Genomic DNA, 22,501 nt, shown 5'->3' on the forward strand with positions numbered 1-22,501 from the left:
GCTGTAAGATCACTATACGTTACTCCGTATGAATATTAATATATGTAAACATTTGCAATATCTTTACGCAAAGATATACGTACAATTTCATCCTTGTACAAAAAACGGTTCAGTGTAATTAAGAAGTTGCAATATTCTGTTTTTAGGTTTATCTTTGAATACTTCCTCTTTTTTGGAAGAATAAAAGAAAAATTATTCGTTCTCTCCTTGACAAAAAAATCATTTTAATATTTTCTTATTAGCCTTATGCATTCATTAATTTGTTGCTCTGCCAATTAAACGCAATACAATGAGATATTTTGCAAAAATTTTTACATTAAGAATGATTCCTCTTTTAAAATGTTAAATAATAGCAGAATAGTGGTAGCGATATTAATGGAAACATTTAATTAAGTACATTTAAATACAATCAGTAAAAGCATTTTTGCGCATAATAATATAATAAATGAATTTTATGTATATTGTGTATATAAATATATATGTATACATATATGTGTATATACACATATGCATATATAATGTATATATTTAGTTTATATATATATATATATATATATATATATATATATATATCATATTAATAATGTAGCGATATAACATGATATATATTCAGAATAATTTTAAATTATTTCAGAACCATTTTTATATGCTTAACAATTTATATACAATACATACATAGAGCTTCCCTGGTCTATCTTATAAATTAGTGGAAAAATAATGCTGCTTTGGCCATGATCTTGCGCATCAGTAATTATAAACTACATCTTTGTTGCTAATACCTACACTTTTGAATGTGTGTTTCATGGTAGTCTTCAAAATAGTCAAAAATTCTAATTATACACAGAGTTTATCATCGCGAAGTGTATACTTCTAGAAAAATTTCATCTCGAATAATGCATCGATCGTTACCATAATATAATCCTTTACTATAGTCTGCCATTCGTTAATAGTAATAGATAACGTTAATACTTTGATTATTATCACTGTATGAGGATGATTTGTGTAAAGCAAGTAGCCATCGATTATTCAATAAATGGAATAAATTACTTTCAAATTTACTTTTTTTTACGTTTTGGTTTTTACTAAATTTGTAGTAATTATTCGGCTTTGCGTCGTTATATGAAATATTCAATTTACTCATATAAAATATCAAGCATCTTTTCGACTTTAATATGGAAATAAAATGATTCGGCGATTGCGATCTCTTAATATTCTGTTGAATAAAATGAGATTTCATACTGAAAAATATATTATAAAGTATACATATAAAAAGTACAAGTCGGTCGAATTATGAATATAATATTCGAAAATGGAATGGCTCGGTAATTCATATACATATTTATATATGCATATATATGAATTCTATTACAATGTTTAAATATAAATTAAAAATATGCGTATATATGAACTACATCATAATGTGTAAATGTAACTTGAGAACGGGATGACATACGCACATGGAATGTGTAACTTAAGTGTTTTTTTTTCTCTGAAAATGGCTATTTATCACTTTGTTTCATAATTCATAGTAAGTCATAATCATCGCTTCAAATCAAACTAACGCAATTATTAAATTCTCATCAGCCCCATATCTGGAATATGACTTTAATGTACAAGCAGACAAGCGTATTGGAAGTAACGTTTAATCGTAAATCCTCTCGCATTTGTCTTGCCAATTAATAATAAAATAGTTATATCTATATTCTATATGTACTCTTCTGTGACAAATAAGATAATTACAAGGCCATATAGCAGTACCGCAGAGCATTCTTACAATGTTAATATTTCTATACTACTTTTAATATGTTTTAAGATAGAAATTTTAGTTCAGAATTATTTATTCTAGCTAGCGAACTAGGATAAATTAATCTTAAGAAAGTGCTGTACAATGTAAATAGCTGTCTCTCGACATCAATAGGTTCGTGTGAGAAGTATACCTATTATATACCTCTATAATTTAATAAATTTATCATATATTTACTTTCCAATAAATTAATATTCACGTTGCAACAAATAAACAACGATCTGTACATTCAATATAAAAATTAAACCTAAGGACGGAAAACACAAAACGCATTAATCAGATATTCCCCACTGTGAATAATGTGTTGGTTGGCAATATGTCAAGTTGCCACATTGTTATCTTGAAATCACGCTATGCGCGTAATACTAACAGTGGAATCGTATAATTACTCATTACTCTAACTTTTGTCCGAATAGTTCCATTAAAGTATAACGCTCGCCGAGTCCAATTAATTGTGCGGGGCATTTTTCTGGGTACGAATGAAAAAAATTTCATTTGTATCTCGGACTATCTGGCGGGGTCGGTTGTGTGTTAGCCTTCTGCTTTGGTCCGGTTTTAAAGGACATCTTTTTTACGGGTCTTGGTGAAATTCCGTGGAGCGCAGTACTCTCGGGGATATCATTGCTAAACCACACTCTGCTTCCGTCAGAAACTGGAAACAAATGCCGGAAATCTCACTGATTGTAACTTTGCAGATTATCGATCAACAAGCAACATAAAATTTTAGCCAGAAAGTGATGCTCGTGTGAGAAAGACAGAGATTATTAGAAAAAGTAAGCGTTCGAACAAGAAAATAACATTGGCGGAAAATATTTTATTGATATTGCAAATATTATATTCTCCTGCAAAGCGATATTAAACACATATAAACATAAGAAAAAATAATATCCAAACATGCTATCTTTTAATGTTGTTCATAAATTGGGAAGATTACCTCTGAATATATTTTGCAAGACTGCCAAACAAAAAGTTAATTAAAAAACATAGAAATGTTAAAGAAATTGATATTTTTTACTTTATTACCATACTCGGCAGATTAAATCTTGCAATTATATATGTACAACGTTATTAGATATACAACAGATATAAGATTAGAGTTGGAAACTATTTACTTTCAAACGTCATGTTGCAGATATTTCATGGATTATTGTCTACGTAGTCTATGAGATTGTGATCAGAGATAATTATAATATATATATACTTAACAGATATAGATAGAGAGACATAAGATACAATGTCAGATAAAACGCTGGAAGAACAGCACGGAAACAATAAATAACTAATAATACTACCTTGTCCGGTGGTGTTACAAGGTGGGTGGGGGTTAGTGGACTGAATTAGTCACCTCTATTCGCACGGTTGTCACTGCTAGCTGTCGAACTGCTGCGCAAGCCGGAGCGTCCCTGATGCGAATCAATAAGTGCTGCCGCGAGATTTGACGATGCTGTGGATTGCACGCTTGTTGTAGATCCTGATAGTACGATATTAGTAATAATAATAGATTTCTAAAATAATCAATATCGTAGCGATATGCGAAATTCTGCAGAGACATGTTTCATTTATTTCTGCATATCACATGTGTGAAGATGTAAATAAAATTAAATGTTGCATTACAAAATAATATATAACACTATTAATGCTTTTACTCAATCGAGATTTACGTACCAGAGACAGATGAAGCTGCGCTAAATGGGCTTGGCGGTTGCACCGGTGAATAAACATTTGCTGTAAATTCCTCAAATGTCGTAGCTTCCTTGTGATTTCTCATAACAGTATCGATGGATCGCGCCCTCTCCTCGTAACTGAAATTTTTATTTAAATGATATTCCATTTGACGATTTCATAATTTTGCAGCTTGTAAACAGACTACTTACTAATGTTGGTATAAGGTAAGCGTAGATCTCTTCGCTCTACTTGCGGCTAACGCGGTCGTCCTCACTAAACCTGGTAATACCTTATCTTCCACGATACACTCATCAAATAAAGGACCAAAAAATGGAATCTCCGATTTACGCGAGATCTGTATTCGATATAGCTTGTTTTTCAGTGGATAAATGACTATGAGGACGTCGCAGAACTCTGTGGGTATGATGTCTCTGCGATAATCTCGCCAATGTTCCGACCAAACTATGTGGATTTCATCATTGCCAAGATGCCGTGTCTGAAATCAGGTATCATTTAAATATCTTGAGAGTAAACACCAGTGTGCGATTGTATCAAAATACCTTTTGCAACAAACTCTCGGGGCTGTCCGATGGCATCCTTGTAGCAACGTGGAAGAGAACTTCGGTGAAAGATGTGGCATAATACGGCGCGGTAACACCAGACGCCTTTCCAGGCACTAAGCCACCGAGAAAACCAGTATGCGATTCTAATTCGACTTCCCAAGCGAGTCTCGCGATGAAGCTCTCGTACTCCTTACTGGCAGTGACGTTGCTTAGTATGGAGTTCTTGTCTTCTTGTCCCTGGCTGACGTAAATCACTGCTATCTTGTGTGTCTCCCGAGACCGCTGGCCATCGAGATTACGGAGCTCGCGTAAGAGCTTCTCGTTTTTTGCCAGCAGATGCAATTTCTTACGCAACTCCCAGCCGGACAAACCGAGATGCGAAAACAGAAGGCGGCAGTGATGAAATGGCGCCGGGGGCGGGCGACATGATGGTGGACTGATTGCTGTTGCACTCATACTAAAATTAAGATTTATTAACATTAAATACAATGTAAAATTACAATAACATATGGATGTGTCATTTATCTAATCTAGCTGGACAAAAGTATTTCTACTTTATTCTATGCAAATATTCTCTTATTCTTTAATTTTATGATTATTTATGTTATGTATACTTATGTTATATGTTATATACAAATATAATACATTTTATTCTTTATTCTCCAGTTTGTTTTTAAATATAAATATATATAATTTTCTTAAATTCAAAGTTTAAATTTAAAGTTAGTATATAATAATGATATAAATAACAATAAAACTAAATAACAATGCAAAATATTTGCATGCAATCAAGTAGAAAATACTTTTGTTTCGCTAGATATGTGTTAGGTTCGAAGTAAAACAAGATCATTTTCATATTTTAAGCTTTTATAGATATAAAAATAAAAAATAATATAATAATGGTTTTTGTAAATTTTAGATTTAGAAACCCCAAGATTTTTTTAATACTATTATGAATATAGATATAATATCTTAAATCTTTATATTTTTGTTAGAAAATTTTGGAAATGTCAAAAATCAAAATAAAACTGTATTACTCAGGTATTACAACGATAATCAAAAACGTAATTGTTCAGATTCTTCTAAATAAAAATATTTTTTTAAAAAATTCTTTAAATTTGCATTTAAAAATAGTATACATAAATAATTATAAAATTAAAGCATAATGTGGAATATCTGCAAGGAAGTAAAAATACTTTTATCTAGGTAGAATAGCTTAGTGACATATTGTGCGAAACTCCGTTATGATCAATTGCAAATCGATAAAACGTATTTATATATTGAGATACACGCAACCTGATGTGTTGGTTCCAATTGTTCATGTGTTCTTGCTCTGCGTTTCTCTGATTTAAAATTGTCGCAATAGTTTCGCTTTCAAGATAATGTCCTTGAGGTGGATTAGCGGGCGCATTGAGAGCGATTTCTGGATTGGTCAAAACTTCCGGGCTGGTGTGTCCTATATATTGAAGAAGCTGAAAACACGCAATTTTTTAGAGAATCACTACTTCATAGTTATCGAAAATTACAGTATGTCCTTATAATTTTAACTTTGCTATCTTACATCATCTAAGTTGTCCATGTCGCTTGCAGCGTTCGCAAAAGTCGGCAATATGTGCGGCTCGCGATGCCGTATTGTGTGTCTGGGAGTACAGTTGTGAGGTGTGATGACACTGTTCAAATCATCCGTATGTAATTTTACGCTCCAATCAACTAAAAAAAAATCACAGAGATTTATATTATGTCTTTATTAAAAAAATTAGTATCAAGCAAGAACAAAAAATAAATTATTACCAGGTTTCACAAACGGCAGCGGTAGATCATCATCAATGAATGGTTGGCTATACAAGATCGAACTGTCCCAAGAAGCTTTTCCAGCAAGATCGCGCAACAAAACTCTAACCAGAGAAGGAGCTGTAGTCAAACCAGCCGTGACGCCTCCGCCAGGTGCGTCCAACGCCGCCAATTCTATCAGTGACATTATGATCGAATTAGAGAGCATCAAGAGTTGTATATTAGGCGCTTGAAAAACGGCGGAGGACAGCTCGTCTCCATCGATTCCAGGAACGTCATCCAATTCAACAACTAGTGATGAAAGACGCGCAGCTCCGATACCCATTGGAAAGTGTCCCAAATGATTAATTAAATGCATCAGTACCTGTGTTCAAGTATAATATTTATATAAATATTTACAAATATTTATATAAATTATGCATCTCTATATATGTATAACAGATCAGCTTACCATTTTTGCTGCCAATTGTACAGATTGAATATTTCCTTTGCGAGGGGATTTAACGGAGGATTCGTCAATTAAATTATCTAACGTAATATTAGGATCGAAATCATCGTCGTCGTCCTGATTCTTAGCGATTTTCGAAAATCCCTTTCCAATTTTATTTTGCACTATGTTATTTAACACCTACATAATAAAATTAAATGCTGTAGAAACCGAGACAAAATAAATCATGATATATCACTTCTTTGCTACAGTAACGATATAACTCAAAAAATAAAATTTTCCAGTAAATTTTGAAACGATAACTTTCAAGTTCACTCATTGCAACCAATCTTGGATTGATGACATCAGAGGCAAGAAAATATACCATGAAAATTCTTGAAACGTATATTCCAACGAGATTGCGCATTTAGTATATTAAAATAAAAATATTTTTCAATAAAATATTATTTATAATCAGTAGAGCAAAAAAAATTTGTAAAATATGCTGAAAACTTTCCTTTTGTTTGAGTATGTGATCAATAAATAACTCATATATGAATTAAATTGTGTCTTATCAAGGACGAAAATAAGGACAACTATTGAATCGAAATAAATATTTGCTTTTCAATATAATTGTAGCAACATAGTTTTCGGTATTTTATTACTACAGTTATTTTAAATATAAAAATACTTCACTAAAATGGAAGTTAATATTGTACACGTTGTAAGAATAATTTAGCTTTTTTACATGCCATTTTTCATGCATATATTGAATGTATACGTGTGTACGTTTTGAATCGATATATGGAATGTAATTTTTTATCGCTTTGAATTAAATCGCTCTTGTCAGCATGGACTTCGCAGTCAGGCCAGCACGAACTTCGCAATCAGGCCAGCAGGAGTTTTAAAAGCGATTTTGATGTTACGATTTGATTTAATGATTGCAAAGGAATAAAAATATCATTTCCTCAATGTATTCAATTCTCATTGCAATTCTCATTTTTTTGTAGACAACTCAAAAATTACAATTTTTAAGTTAAGTTATTATTGTAGCAAATGAAAAATATATAAAATATACAAAAAAATGTACTAACTGTAAATAAGGTCATCAAGAGAGGTTTTCCTTGAAACACTTGTAGTAATACTGTTGGTCCTAAGTGCATGGCCCATTCGCCCAAACAAAACAGCATTGATACTGTTAAAGGTCCGCGTCTTTCACGCGTTGTCATTCGCCCAAGTGTATCCGATAAAATCTGCATAGATATCAAAAAATCAAAATTATTATTATATTATGTTCTTCCTCATAATCTTTAAATCAATCCTATGTTCCATTTAGCATTCATAGCGTTTGTAATATATATTCGTCCTAGTTTAATATTTGATAAACAAGAATGATATAATATGATTATAGACTTAAAATGCGGTTTAATGAAATGCACATCAAATCTTACATCGTACCTGTATTATCTTAGATGGCACATTAGGATACAATTCTAGCAACACATCAGCCTTATCGCAGAGAAGTAACAGAGAATCACACGCAACCTGTGCAACAGTAGCGTGAGAAGCCTAAAATAAAAAAAAAAAAAATGATATAATCATTGATCATTAATTTCCGATATGTATAGATTAACTTCTATATATCTGAATAATCATCAACATAAAGTTAGTAACATATAGAGAATTTGGTCATTAGCGGGTATATAGAATATCAGATAAAAGGGCATCATCGCAGACTGAAACAATTTATCACTTCGGACACACATATAGCAGTAGGCCATGCAAAATCAACGATATATCCTCGTAAGGCACGCAGGTATCAATCCAAAACTGTAAACGTCACATAATAACGGCTGACATTGTTATATAATGCAGAAAAAAGGAGGACTACCTGATCCATTAGGGGAAAACAGAAACCAGCTCTGCGACGCTCTGCTCCTTGCATCCGCTGCCAATGACACTCAATGAAAGAGATATTCGCTTTCATCTTATTACTATTGCAACATACCTTATACCGCTTTATATAGCCTACATGTCGTTAAACGGATCTCTTTTTTTAAAAATACATATTCACGGATAGCAACGGTCACGCGATATATACTGTTTAACTTAAGACAATATTCCAAATGCAAACTATCAAGCAACTACAAATCAAAAAACTCATAGAGAATATTTTTCTCATGCAGTCTATGTTCTAAAGTTCTAAGGACTTCTGTTAAAATCTGTGTGTATATAGGCGTTCTAGTGATCTTATATAATCGTCTTTCAAAGACATCTAATAAAGATTTACAATTTAATTTAAGACAAAATTTCAACTTACTCTAAGTGCAAGAAGAAGAACTGTGACAGCTTCCGGAATTCTCGGATGTTGCGTTTTGTAGGACAGTTCTTTGTATACAAACATCGCGATACTTGACAGGGCCAGACATCTCGCAATACCAGTGGGTTCTCGTCGACAGCTTCGCAGAAGTATTGTTACAATATGCTCCTAAGAATGTAAAAATAAATTGAATAAACATAAAATTGTAAGGATCAATTTGGAATCATCTATCAACTGTGTTATTAAGTTATGCATAATAATTACTTTTGCTTCTGGACACGTCATAGTTACAATATCAGGTCCATTTGGTTGTAACATGGGTAGCTTGATCATTGTGACAGGTAACGTTAACAATGAGCCAATAATAGAAACAGCTTCTGTCCTTGGTGCCTGAGAAAAGAATAAAACAATAAATATACATTCGAATAAACGTTACATTATTTAACTCGCAGAAAAAAATTATATACCTCGACATCTTGACTGCTAAGTATCACATTAGCAGCATGTATATAGTCCAAAATCAAAAGACTCGATCCAGGTAGATTTAAACTAAATAATCTGGGCCCTGTATATTTTACAAGTACATGCAGTACTTTACTTTCGTTACTAGCAATTCCATTATGAACGGCGCGGTAGAAGAGCGTGAGATGTTGTTTTGGTAAACTAATATCCAGTGGTTGTACCGTTAAGAGACATATAAGACGATACGCAGCTAATTTACCACTTTCATATTGATCGGGAAGCTGAATTGCCTGCAAAGGATTACGTGGATAAGCACCGAAAGATGCAATTTTCATATTATATGTGTGTATACCTTGAAACACCAAGGTGCAATAACTGTTAGAGGTGGAATTAGATCTGGTGCTGGAGGTGTTGCTTGATTATCCCCGGATACTCCTTGATTTAAACGTATCTGTATAAAAAATTGATTATCAATTTAATATTGTAATATCATTTTTCAGGTCCAGTTTAGAACTGTTTTAAGATTGAAAATATTCAGTGCGTAGTTTGAAGGCCTAAAAAATGTATATAAATTTACATACAAGAAATATTACGTCTTAAGATCCAGCTCTAAACGTTTAAACTATTTCTTTATGTGTTGTTCACAAAATGTTAGGTGAATTTTTTAATTCATCAATTGATCAATCGGAAATACAGTTTCTTTCAGAAGGAAAAAGTTACATTACTAGTTTTATTTTTTACTGTCTATTTATACATATAAACTGTACAGCATAAGAATTAGGTAGATATAACTCTATACACATATTTTATTTTTAACTTAATTTATTTAACATACTGAAATTAATAATTATTACCTTAATTAATGTTTGTGTGAGTTGCACGAGATAATCCATGACTTGGCCATGTAAAACAGGATCTTGAATATTATTAACATCACCTAATGCCGACAGCATACGTCGCCATAAAACGACAGCCACATCTGGCAACCATCCACGGACCCCTCCACCCGCCATAACTGATCTCCTCTCAGATGCGTCATTTGTATCTACAGAACAATAAAAACTACTAAGTATATGTTAATTGTAATCCATTTTAAGTATACAATTTAAGTTTAAAACCAAAAACATATTATTGAGCAACATTGTTTATTAAGTTATTTATGCATTATGAATTTGTCATATATAATTGAGCTTTATATTTTGTAGTGTTGTGCAATAAGAAAAATTATTACAAGCTTAACATATGACTCGATAATAAATGTATAAAACCCAGAAAGCGAAAAACCATCTGAAAAGCATAAATTAAAGAAATATTTTAATTCAATATTATTCAAATTTCTTTCTGTCGCTTTAAATGTCCAAGTAATCATGTTCATCAAAACGCAATATATTGTTAATAAAAAATCATTATTCAGCTAATATGAGATGTTGTAAAGTGGTTACTGAAGCAAGACATATAACAATTTTTCGGTGATGCAGAAATATTCACACAAATGTTCACACATGATGGAAAATTATTGCACGTTGAAATAATACGTTGTATAGATAATGTACAACAACAGGCCTTACATACCAATACTGCTACCGTCAATATTTTCTATCTGTATGGGACTATCTTTGTTGCTATCAACGCCACTGCTGGGTGTTGGTGAAGGGCAGCGTGGTGACGGTGGTTCGCTATCAATTATAACAATGCTATCCAAAGATTTTGCACGTCTGTTGGACAGCATCTTCCGACCGGTCGCTGACGACGAAGTCGAGCCGTTTGACAGTAACCGCGCCATATCTTGTTCTATCGATAGGGGGAGTACTGTATGTGTGGAAATTGTTTACAGTTACTCAAGAAAGACAAACACTGCGGAGATGTATTCAATGATAAATTGTTTAGTTAAAATCGATCTAATGAACAACATGCCGATTAAAAAATTAGGATAAGCGACGATGGGCGCTGCGTTATAATTATGACAAATCTACGGGAGGAAACGATGCTAACTGTCCGTCTCTGTACGGTACGGGGCAAAGTTATTTTTAACCTGGTGTCGGCGCCAAAGCGAAAAAAAAAGAAAGGAATAGACACAGTTATAAATAAATTGCGTACACAGCAACACAAAGGCATTATTAAAGATTTCGCCATAAGTTCGAAAAATGTAAAAATAAAAAAAAAACTATGTGACTAATTGCGCTTATTCACTTACCGGGAATACCGCTGTGTACTGTGTGCGTCCGTTGCCTATGCAATTTTGCACGAGTCTTAACGTTATATATAGTGTTGTCGCTCGCACTGCGCGGCAATGGTCGCACCTTTCTCATATCACGTAGCGGGTGATCTGATCAAAATTGAAAAGTTTCTTTATTAAATCAGTATTGCAAAAAAAAAAAAAAAATTACGATCAAGTGATCTCACGTACCTACGACGCTTCTATTTAACACGGTATTATTCTCTTGATCAACGCTGCCTTTCCGAGGCGGCTGTACGCTTCCAGTTGACGCCGCGCGGCTTCCGATTCCACGTCTCTTTTTTGATTTCTGTTCGCTGAGTCTGTCTAAAGGTAGATCATTCAAATCCAAGTTATATACGTGTCTCGCCAATACTCTCGTTAGCGTGTCCAGAGTTTTCTGTATAGGCATATGTAAAAATAAACTTTATTCCATAGATATGAGTCAGAACTCGTGAGATATTTATCGTAGACTCACCGCCCACTCTCGAATTAATTCCTCCCATTGTGTTAACGATGTCAACACCTCTAGAAACTGGTCCCATAACTGGGTAGAAATAACCACGTTTAAGTTAGCCTTAATCCATGTAACAATTAGAGTCTGGAATATGGCAGGCGCAAGTTTTCCACCGATACTTTCCTGATGCTTGCGGCGAGAGGACTTCTCGCTCAGTACGAGCGATGTAATTTGCAGTAACACTCTGATGGATTCAACAAATTTAAATTAATTATTGCAAAGAAATATTAATTGCAAAAAAGTTATAAATACCTAAGTAACTGTTCCCAAGTCGCCGGTTCCAGTCTAGAGTGCATAACAACATATCGGTATACATTTAGGACTCTCTTACAACTGTCCGTTTGCTCCTCAAGTAATGTCAAAGATGCATTCGGTCCTGAATTCTCTAAGAAAAATACATTTGAAGCTTGCGTAATAAAAATTTGCAGAACATTTTGCAAGCCTGCTCTAATGAACAAATTTTCTCGGTGTATTGCGCCAAGATAAGAATCATTTCTTAATCTCGTCTGCCGGTAACTATCAGACGGACTTTTTTCCATTTCGCTTTCCTTTCTTTGACTCTCCTCAAAATCCCGTTCTTTATGGCCATCAAGCGGTTCTAACATAAATGGAGGGATTTCCTACAAAACATGTAATAAAATATATAACAATTTACATAAATGTGTTTGTATGAGGTGATATTTTTTGCAATAAATTCTTTATAGTTTTTTCGGAATGTGGGGGATCATAGAAATGCCTGTTGGCATCGGTAATATTGAATTAATTTTTAATTTCATTTTGTGATATTACAATTCAAGTTTTATTTAAAAACTGTTTGAAACTGAAAGTAATGGCATACAGTTCGAGAGAATAAGCAATTATAAACACAAGAAACGTTATTTTAGCACAAGAAACATTATTTCAGCACTAAGACCTAGTTTTCATCGTTTAAGCATGTCAGTTATTTATGTTTGTATATATAATAGAGTTACTGCACTAGTTGCTGAACAAATCATCAGTAAGTGACTGTTTAAGAAAAATTTAAAAAATAAAACTTTAAAATAATAAATTGTAAATTGATACTTTTTAAACATAAATTTTAAATATATTTAATTAAAATATTATTTTTACTTGAAAAGTAGTTATATTAAGTTTTTATTTGTTCATTGTCTAATGCAGTCACCTTAGATGATTTTCTAGCATTTGAAACTCACATTCATTTGAATCCAATCTTTATAAACGGCAATAGCCTTTCTTATGGCTCCTGCATGGTGGAAATCCAGAAGAAATGCCTGTCTGTACAATTCATGTACAAAGTTTACATTATCCCTGTTTCCATATAAAACCTCTCTAACTAACATAGCTGAAACTGCACTATCTTCCTGATTTTGACCATCTTGCTGGGACATGGTTGATTCGGGTGATAGTAAATTCGAATCAGCAGAATTTTGAGTGTATACCGATACACGGCGTAATTCCGATTCTGTGTTTTCCTCATTTGGTGTTGTGCTGTAGATCAGATAGCATTTGATAATATAATGTAATTCAATTGTAGTACAAGTAAACAGATGATAAATGAATTACCTTTGTGAAAGATGTGCGAAAAGTCCATCTTTTCTAGCAACATGCGTAAAGCTCGCAATCCATTTGATTAAAGCAACTTTACAAAGTAGATAGTTATTCTGATTTTGATTCATCGGTTTACGCATTGTGGGTAATTCTAAGTTAGGTTTGTAAAGCGAAAAGTTGTCATTAAATTCTGGACAGATGTGACGTAGATATGCTACCTTAAAACGTTCTAATAAAAATTGGAAAGTTTTATGCTGTCGTGTAGATTTATCACGCCATTCTACTTTTACCACCTAGCAAACGTAAACAAACGATTATAAATCATTTTTATCCTAATTTTAAGATTAGAAAAATATTTATAAATATGTCCACATGTAAAGAAATATATAAATTATATACCTGAGTAACCATAAATTCAAGCAATGCTTCCAAAAACCTAACAGTTTCATTGTCGAGTGGCTTTTCTCCACTTTGCGGTGGTAGGATAGGTCCACTGTCAACTTGACTGATAGGACACTGATTTGATCCATTGTCATGAAAAGTACTTTGCCCAAGTTGCGTGTCATAAAATTCTCTCTTATCCTTCTCCTCGGAATTGGCTGCTCTCGCCAGTTTATCTTTCTTACTATCCGTCTTACGATCACATTTATAAGGCGACGCTTGATGCGGTGGAAATCCTGGCACCAAGCTGGCAAACATCTGATGTATGTGTTCAGGAGCATTTTCGCCAAGGGCTTGATACCACAAAATAAAGTACCTAAAACATTAATGTTAAGTATACATTGCTTCAAATAAATATACATGAAAATATATGTCGAAATTCGCGAATCAAAATACTATAGTACAAAAGTTCTCATAAAATTAAGTAAGATATTTGTAAATTGATATTTCAAATAGTAATTTTTGAGATGTAGAGATTAAACCTGGCCAATCACAAACTACGCTTAGATAGATGTATGTCCATAAGTCATATGTTGTATTAATAATTGCATGATTGTCTAATCTTTGACAACTTTAAGACATTATATTTCACAAACTACAGCTTGAAAATTTACAAATAATTTTTTACTTAAATTTTCAAGAACTTTCTTGCTAGGATTTTGATTTATGAATTTTGGGATATCTTGTATACTTCAAACACTGCATACCTTATAGCTTGTCTTCGAAGTTTCCAACTATTACCAGGATGCAAGAGCTTCTGCAAGATTCGTGCTAAACTATGACACTGCCATCGTCTATTAAGTAACTCAGGAAGAAGAGTTAAAATTTTCTCCAGAAGTTGCAATACTTGTTCTAACTCCTCCCTGTGTGCTTTATGCACTATAAAAGAAAGTATAAATTAATTTTTATTTTTAAATCATTTTACATAAGGAATATTTGTGACAAATACCATAAGTCTGTTTTTAATAACTGAATTAATGCACTAAAAAACAGATCTTTTGATTAACTCTCACATGAAGATATTTGTAGAAACATTCATGTAATTGTAATTCGATTATAAGAAGTTAGTAATGAAAGAAGTAATCAATGCAATAAAATTAAGCTAGAGTAATATGATATATGACTTACCAATATGGAAGGAAAGCTCTGGCAGCAGAATGGGAAGAAATGAAAGAGAGATGATAATAAAATAACGAATGAATATATTATGGTTAATACAAAATTTATTACAATTTTGAATATAACGATATTATTGTCAAGTTATAAAAATAATGCGATATACATCAAAGCATGGAAATCTTCAAAGTTATGCAGCATTAGGACAGTTAGATTTATTTAGTACATTACTTTAATATCAGTCCAGTTTGCAACTTACCGCGCTGCCGAAGATTCGCTTCGGCGGACACGAAACAATCGTATAGGATGAAGTACACATGGCTGAAGTTACCCTCAAAAAAGCCCTTTGCCTCGTCAGTGTCCACGTTTTCTTCAATATAAAAACGTATGTGAATTGTTTATTTTTACATAAAATATAATCTATTCTTTTCAGGTTCTTCTCGCATCATTTATCTTTCTTCTTTTTTCTTTTTATGCTGAAGAAAAAAAGAGAAGTTGAACTGTGCAAGAAGTCCAGCTGAAAAGAGCAAATGTATATTCAAAAGCATTAATTAAATGATGAAAAAGGAAAGAAATCTTTTTCTCGCAACATCAATGCCTTATACAGAGGAATGCAATAGAAATTCTATTGCATCACTCATTCGGGATATCTGTGCTCATATGGTAGAATTCCTTTTCCTTTTTCCATATATGTATATTATCAGAAACAAACAAGGAAGGAAGAAGAAACAGAGAGGAATGCATATGTAACAATTTATACATATTATATTTTTTTAATTTAATTCACAAAGACTGCCTGAACTAATGCTATTATGTTTTGCATGAGTTATTGAGTATGTATTAATCAATACATATTACTTGGATACGCATACATTTTAACATCTTAATTCAGATTCCTCAGTGCAAATTTGGTGAAATTCTTTAAATATTCATTCCTGTTAAAGTGTGTGCCAAATGTATTATTAAAATCATCGTACTTATTTGTTATAATTTATAAAGCGTGAGTAAATGAAAGATCATATGTATAATTAACCTCATATTGATCATTTGCTATACAATGTTTCTTTAGTTACTTAGGCCAGTATTCACATTACATAAATCTGGAATTAATTGCGCTTTCAATCAAAGATTAAAAATTATTTACAACTATAAATAGCAGCCTTAGTCAAGCAAAATAATAAAACAGATAAATAAAATAAATATTTTTTATATAAAATATTTATATGAGTATGCTAGACACACATAAGCGCATATGTGAAAAGTATTTAAAGTTAGAGACAATATTTATTAATAACTTTTTGCATATGTAAAGATACATATGCAATGATAATGTAACTTTAGCTGGCGACAGAGGCCACAAGTTGGTTAATGTGGTCAGGCGGTTTGGTGATTAGATATTGACTACCTCTCTCTCACAATACTGTAAAACCACAATCCTAAAACTGATAATTTAAAATTTTTTTTCTTTTAACTAGGATTTGCAACAAACAAGTGGAACACAAATTTTATCTATATTAAACAAACAGCTGACGAATTAAATAACACAAGTAATGCTTTCTCAAATCTTTTACTAATTTTCTTACAAAACTTATTTAAATAAAAAAATAAGCTTAAACTTATTGGCTTTGTTTTTAAGATCTATTAAATATTATATTTTGCTTTATTTCATGAAGAGATATAATCATTTCCTAAAATTCAAATATAATTAATTCTAATTATTACAATGGTATATTCGTAAAATATGCTGTTACAAAAACTTTTCGCTAATGTTACTTAGAATGACCTGGATTAAAATCCAATTAACTTAGTAATTAATTTATCAAGCAATACCTGTGCTATTTTGTTAATATAAATAAAATATGATTTTTTTTTGTTATTTAACACATAAAAAGATTAGATTAAATTAGAAATAATGAATTATATAGTGAGAAATTTTGCAATAAACAATCCTGCCAATTAATCAGAGTTTGATCAGAGTTACCCATAATAATTATTCGAAGCTTTATTGTTTAACAGTATTTTCTCTCAATATCATTTTCTATTTGTAAAGAAAGTCAAAAGAATTGCATGAAATGAACTGTCTGCCTTCAGCAACTTGAAAAATATTGTAAACTTTGACATTCTCTCTATATTCAAGCTAAGAGCAAAAGCTAAAGTAAGACTCGTTGAAGAACGCGACACGAAGCTCCTAGAAACAAACGTGAAATCTAAACAAACGCCAAGAACTTCCTTGCGCTGGAAACGTCATCGCACTCCCAATTGGAGGCATTTTCGCCAGCGCGCGTAGGAGCGAATAAATACCAAGTGGTACCGCCTCGGCTCGCGCGATTACTCTTCCGCGAAATACTGACTCAGCCAACCTCTTCCGACCTAGTCGCCCGGCGCAACGTCGTCGTCATCATGGTTCTCACCTAGCACGATCTTGAGATGCTTGAATCGCGTCGCGCTATCCTTCTTGACATCCTGGATCTTAAGCGTCGACTTCTTGACGTCTACATGGAGCTTCTTGCTGAACATGATTCCACCAGCCGCCGGCGGCCACGGGGACAAGAACAACCATCGACGACGACGCCCAGGACGGTCCGCGTCGATGCCGGGTCCGGTTACCTTCGCGCGATCACCATGCCAGCGGCGCGAGGTGCATGGCCCACCCTCGTCACGTCAAATCGGCGTCAAATTACGGCACACACCTCCGATCAGATGTACGTGACGGCCATCTTGAGCGCCTCACTGGCCGCACGCACCAGCGCTGCGCCGCTCGGTGGTTCCTCGGGGCAATGACATCATCCGTCATACAATTCCCGGAGAACTGCGGATTACGGAGAACATTTGTGACGTTGCCTCAAGTTGCCTGATGGACGATGAAATTTTGAAGGTTCATACGACTGTCACAGAAATATCCATATGCCGTTTTTAAAATGGTTTTTTTTGTATGTCCCGATTTAGGATGTTTTTGACATATTTTTTAAAGTCTTTAAAACGCGCGTCTTATTTGGTATGGTGGCTCTTGATCTATAATTTCGGTCGGTAACATAGTTTAGATAGCAATAATATGCAGAATTGTTATAAATTTCAAAATTTACGTCTACAAATTATTATTTTTTTAAATATATTGTTTACGTCGTGTTTACGCGAACTTTTTCCATGTAAGTAAAATACAAGTAATGAAATTATTATAAACTGGATAACATTAGCAAATAATATAGAACAAGTATAATTAAGTTGTTAAAATAATATATGTATATCTGACTTTAATATCAATAAATAAAATAAAAATATACAATATCAAAAATAAATTGATGGAATATATTTTTCATTATTCCTCATGAAATCTGAATCTTATATGATTCATTTATTATTTTTTACAAATATCCGTAAAATATAATTTACATATTATGTCTTATATTGTACATGCATTATATTGGTAGATTATTTGTATTTTACGCGCAAACACTCAATCCTGGTAATATATAAAATACATTTTTTACTAATGTTGATTAATTTCTTGATTTAAAATTTGCTCTTTATTTTTTTCTAGTTCGACAAATTAAAAAAAAAGTTAAATCAACGTTGTGTTCTAAAATTTCCTTCCAGTATTGAAAATTTATAGTAAAAAAAAATATAACAGTGACTCGCACTAAATAATGAATACGTAAGATTGCAAAAAATGTGGAACGCTTCACGATTTTGCGTGTCATCCTTGCGCAGGGGCCATGCTAATCTTCTCTGTATCGTTCCAATTTTAGTATATGTACTGCCGAAGCAAGTACGATAACTACTCCCTACAATATTCCTTATATAGTGAATGATACATTCAAGAGTGCTAACGAGAAACTGGAATGTTTGTTCGTTCTCGCCGTCTAGCGGCGAAATTGAGCACTACACTCACGATATTATCTCAGAAATAAGAGTAGAATATCGCTAATAATAACTCTGCAATTAAAACGGATTATTTAATGATCAAACATAAATTAATTTTCGCAATTAAAAGTCGCTGATGTTTTAACGATTGCAATTTAAATCCCAGTGTGCACCTAGTTTGAAAATGTAATTGAAATAAATAAAATATATTTCTTTGGTGAACATTTTTTTTAGAATTCTTCGTATAATATTTCAGCATTTTCATATAAATTTTAAAATTTTTCAAAATTTCTATAAAATCATCATGATTGTTTAGAAAATTTATCTTAGTATTTCTAAATTTGTATACTTTTTAGAAATACTGAGAAAGATTATATGTTTTTGGATTCTTTATATACGTAAATAAATTCTGAAATATTCTAAGATTTCTCCTTCTATTATAGTTATTAAAAAAAATCCTATAAAATCTGAAAAGATATCAAAAAATTTTGTTTCTTTTAGAAATCTTCTTGAATTTTAAATATAAAAAATTCTTAAAAATATAATGAGATGTAAGAATTATTTTTAGTAGTATACGTAACGTGAATTACACCTCTACAGTACAGAATATTGTACAATATCTCTGCAATATTGCTACAATGTTGAAATGTTGCTACAATATTTTTGAAATATTTCGCAATATTCTGTGCTGTAAGAAATAAATTTTTAATATTAGCAGAATTATATCAATACCTAGAAGTTTAAATAAATGAATCTTTTTGATAGAAATTGACATTTGAGATGCGTGATATCTGTAATGATATTTGTTTATGATAATAAAACAGTCTTTATCGACCGAGCCGATTATAACTAGATTGACATTTGATTTTACTAGACGCGCAGGGTTGTCTTCAAGAGCGAAAGTGATGTCAAGAACTAGTTACATGTGCTTGCCGCGCGATTTCAAAATGAGCTCAACGGATGAGAATATTGACATGGAATTTGCATTTGTCAGAGAGAATAGCATAAGTCAGCAGGAAAAGATCAAGGCGTTCTGGAAGTTCTTGGATGCTCAGAATTGCTTGCAACCGCACGAAGGTATCATGTAACAAAAAATATGAGTAATTAGGTAATTAGGTTATCATATTTCTTAAATATCTTTATGCCATTTTTTCTGCGAAATTTGGCGTATTTTACAAAATGCGTATTAATATAAATATCTTTGATTTCGAATATTCTTTATGAATTTTTTCAACATTAGAAAAGACATTTTTGGGTTATTTACAAATCTATTATATATTACAAATCTTTTGTCAAAAAAAATACCGTCTTACTAACATAATTAATAATGTAAAAATTATCTGAAACAAAATTAAAAAATTCTTATTCTATATACTTAAAATTGAATTTTCCAAAAAGTTTTATAGAAAAGTTTTAGAAAAAATTTGATTTTTTTACTTTTTTCGAGAATTGTCATTAAAAAAACATTAAAAAAAGTAATAATAGAATTTTAAAATCTAAAAGCGAAAATATTGTATGGCATATTGTAACGCAATGAAGATAAGTTTGCAATTAAGGGAATATTCTCACTTTTAGGTTTCAAAAGTTTACTATTTTTTGGTATTTTTTAATAATTTGAACCTTGAAAGAGAGAGAGAGAGAGAGAGAGAGAGAGAGAGTGTGTGTGTGTGTATGTGTGTGTGTGTGTGTGTGTGTGTGTATGTGAGCAAATAATGGATAAGAAACTTTCAAAAGTTTCTATTAACATATAAACTGCCAAACTCTAAATGCGTTTGTCTCAAAAATATTTTTCAAAATTGTTGCCATAATAACTCATCTAGCTATATGATTAATTCAAAATTTTTAGAAAATATTTACATTTTCTTTTTTTGTTCAATATAATCAAATATAATCAAATATAATAATCAAATAAAAATTCCAACTTTCCTATTTTTCCAATAAGTCTTGAATAAAATAGCAAAAAAAAAATCAAATTTTTTTTCAAAACTATTGTTTTTGAAAAATTTAGTTTTTTAACTTGATTGTTGATCAGATGAGAGCTACTTTTACATAGATTAATTTTTTTTTTTAATTTTTTGTTCCTGATAATTCTGCATTTTTAATTATGCTACCAGTGAGACGGTATTTTTTTGACAAATTCATTCAAATTTAAATAATCCAAAAATATATTTTTTAATGTTTGAAAAAATTTGTAAAGAACATTCAATAAATTAAAGAATAAATATATCAAGTTTTGTAGCTTTTACCTATATTTTTTCCCTAAAAAATTTTTAACAAAAGAAAGTATAAAAGTGGTACTGAAAGTGATAATACCCCCCAATACCCTTTCAATTATATCAGCAATATATCCCGCTTGCCGAATTGCTGGACATCGCGTGTATAAAACAGTATTTATTCATATTTTATTTTTATTGTTAATCTTAGAATTGTAAAATAATAAATATTAAGCAAAATTCCAAATTGATTGAGACATAATATTTTGAAGGGATATCGGAGCGCGAGTCGTCGTCGGAAACGGAAATGTCAGTACCGAGTGTTGAAGAAATTATGAAAGAGAAAGATATTTGGCGCAAAGGATTGAAAGTCCTTCAACATCTCGGCTTGGATAAGACCGCTCTCGCGGCTGATAGCAGATGCAGACTCTGTGTCGCACATAAAACAATCCAGTACGATTAGAGGAATGATTCAATAGAACAATATTTAATTCAACATTTTTTTTTTTTAATTCAATTGCAGATGCAAAGATTTGGCTGATACGGTGACGCAGCCGTATGAGGAATTAAACGCTGACATGGAGGCTTTTGAGCAGCGTCAGAAAATCCGCGACTTGAACAAGAACGAAATAACTTGCACTGTCGATAAATTAAATGAAGGCAACTCCAGTCATATAAAAACAAAAAAATAATTATTACTAACGTGGCCAATGCTTTAGAGTGTTCTTTTTCTAATTCGCGTTCCGTGGAACCGCGACGTTTTCGTCAAAGTTTCAAGTTTTGCATCGATTTTTGATAACTCAACATATAACTTCAGCGGTTTAACAAAAACTATACACATTTATTTACGAATATTTTACATCAATCATTTATGGTGTCTTTATAAAAAATTACTTGTTATGTAAAAGAAAGAAATATATTATTTTACAAGAACGCGTACAATTGTATTCATTGAGAAACTCAAGTTACCAAAATTCGATAATATTAATAACAGACGATAAGGTAACTTTGATATTTATGTTCCAAAAGTCAGAAAAAATAGAAAGAGTAAAAGTAAATTGCTCGCAATCACTCTGTTACATGCCTTTAGTTAATATTGTGTTACGATTTCAGTGTTTTACTGTTAATATTAATTAACAAAATCATCGCGAGCTGAATCAATTTGACAATGTTGCGAGAAGCGCAGTGATGTGTTACAACTTACGTAAAACGATTACTTTCTATGGTGACTTTCTCTGGAGAATAAAAAGATTAGCGATTATTTCGTGATACATGAATATATAGCGATAATTAAAGATGGAGTATACTAAAATTCAAGTGCTTAGTTCTTGTATTTTTTATTCAGTTCAATTGTTCCACTTATAAATGGCCATATATTCCACTTCTTTTGATGTATACTAAAAATGCAAGAATTACTCAGTTTTTTCAAATATAAAAGGTAATTATTTAAAATAAGGGCCTCACCTCGAATCTTCATAAAAATGTACTCATTTTCACTAAAAATGAAAGAATTGGTAAGAAAAACATGACGGTCTGCTCCGCAAAGCAAGTTATTAAG

The 22,501-nt window shown here is 31.9% G+C and overlaps 2 protein-coding genes and 1 non-coding gene across 12 annotated transcripts; 1 reads left to right on the forward strand and 2 right to left on the reverse strand.

Moving 5' to 3' along the window:
* Window positions 1-618: 618 nt before the first annotated feature.
* Window positions 619-17,615, reverse strand: LOC105201207 (probable Rho GTPase-activating protein CG5521). 10 transcript variants are annotated; one of them, XM_026132865.2, is made up of 29 exons: window positions 17,281-17,615; window positions 15,129-15,239; window positions 14,882-14,899; window positions 14,461-14,632; window positions 13,712-14,069; window positions 13,328-13,605; window positions 12,958-13,252; window positions 12,017-12,384; window positions 11,726-11,948; window positions 11,440-11,647; window positions 11,227-11,358; window positions 10,605-10,841; window positions 9,887-10,077; window positions 9,385-9,483; window positions 9,038-9,322; window positions 8,835-8,960; window positions 8,571-8,738; window positions 7,709-7,819; window positions 7,345-7,503; window positions 6,275-6,451; window positions 5,824-6,187; window positions 5,594-5,742; window positions 5,329-5,504; window positions 4,030-4,489; window positions 3,679-3,965; window positions 3,470-3,606; window positions 3,150-3,248; window positions 2,739-2,759; window positions 619-2,456 (listed from the first exon to the last, which is right to left on the reverse strand). In XM_026132865.2, the coding sequence occupies exons 1-29, from the start codon at window positions 17,384-17,386 to the stop codon at window positions 2,296-2,298; spliced, it is 5,676 nt and encodes a 1,891-aa protein (XP_025988650.1). In that variant the 5' UTR covers window positions 17,387-17,615; the 3' UTR covers window positions 619-2,295. The 10 variants fall into 10 exon arrangements, 9 of the variants coding, with proteins under 9 accessions (XP_025988650.1, XP_025988648.1, XP_025988649.1 ...); XM_026132863.2 differs by having other exon boundaries at window positions 3,150-3,275; window positions 17,281-17,386; XR_003268487.2 differs by having other exon boundaries at window positions 2,348-2,456; window positions 3,097-3,275; window positions 17,281-17,614.
* A 917-nt stretch (window positions 17,616-18,532) lies between these two features.
* On the reverse strand, window positions 18,533-18,639 carry LOC113003465. The gene has a single exon (XR_003268497.1). It is a non-coding gene; the product is annotated as a U6 spliceosomal RNA (small nuclear RNA).
* A 995-nt stretch (window positions 18,640-19,634) lies between these two features.
* LOC105194412 lies at window positions 19,635-21,876 on the forward strand. Its single transcript, XM_026132845.2, has 3 exons — window positions 19,635-19,807; window positions 21,216-21,396; window positions 21,467-21,876. The coding sequence occupies exons 1-3, from the start codon at window positions 19,636-19,638 to the stop codon at window positions 21,633-21,635; spliced, it is 522 nt and encodes a 173-aa protein (XP_025988630.2). The 5' UTR covers window position 19,635; the 3' UTR covers window positions 21,636-21,876.
* The last annotated feature ends 625 nt before the right edge of the window (window positions 21,877-22,501 follow it).

This window comes from Solenopsis invicta, chromosome 1 (genome assembly GCF_016802725.1).
Source record: "Solenopsis invicta isolate M01_SB chromosome 1, UNIL_Sinv_3.0, whole genome shotgun sequence".
In the NCBI taxonomy this organism is placed as follows: domain Eukaryota; kingdom Metazoa; phylum Arthropoda; class Insecta; order Hymenoptera; family Formicidae; genus Solenopsis; species Solenopsis invicta.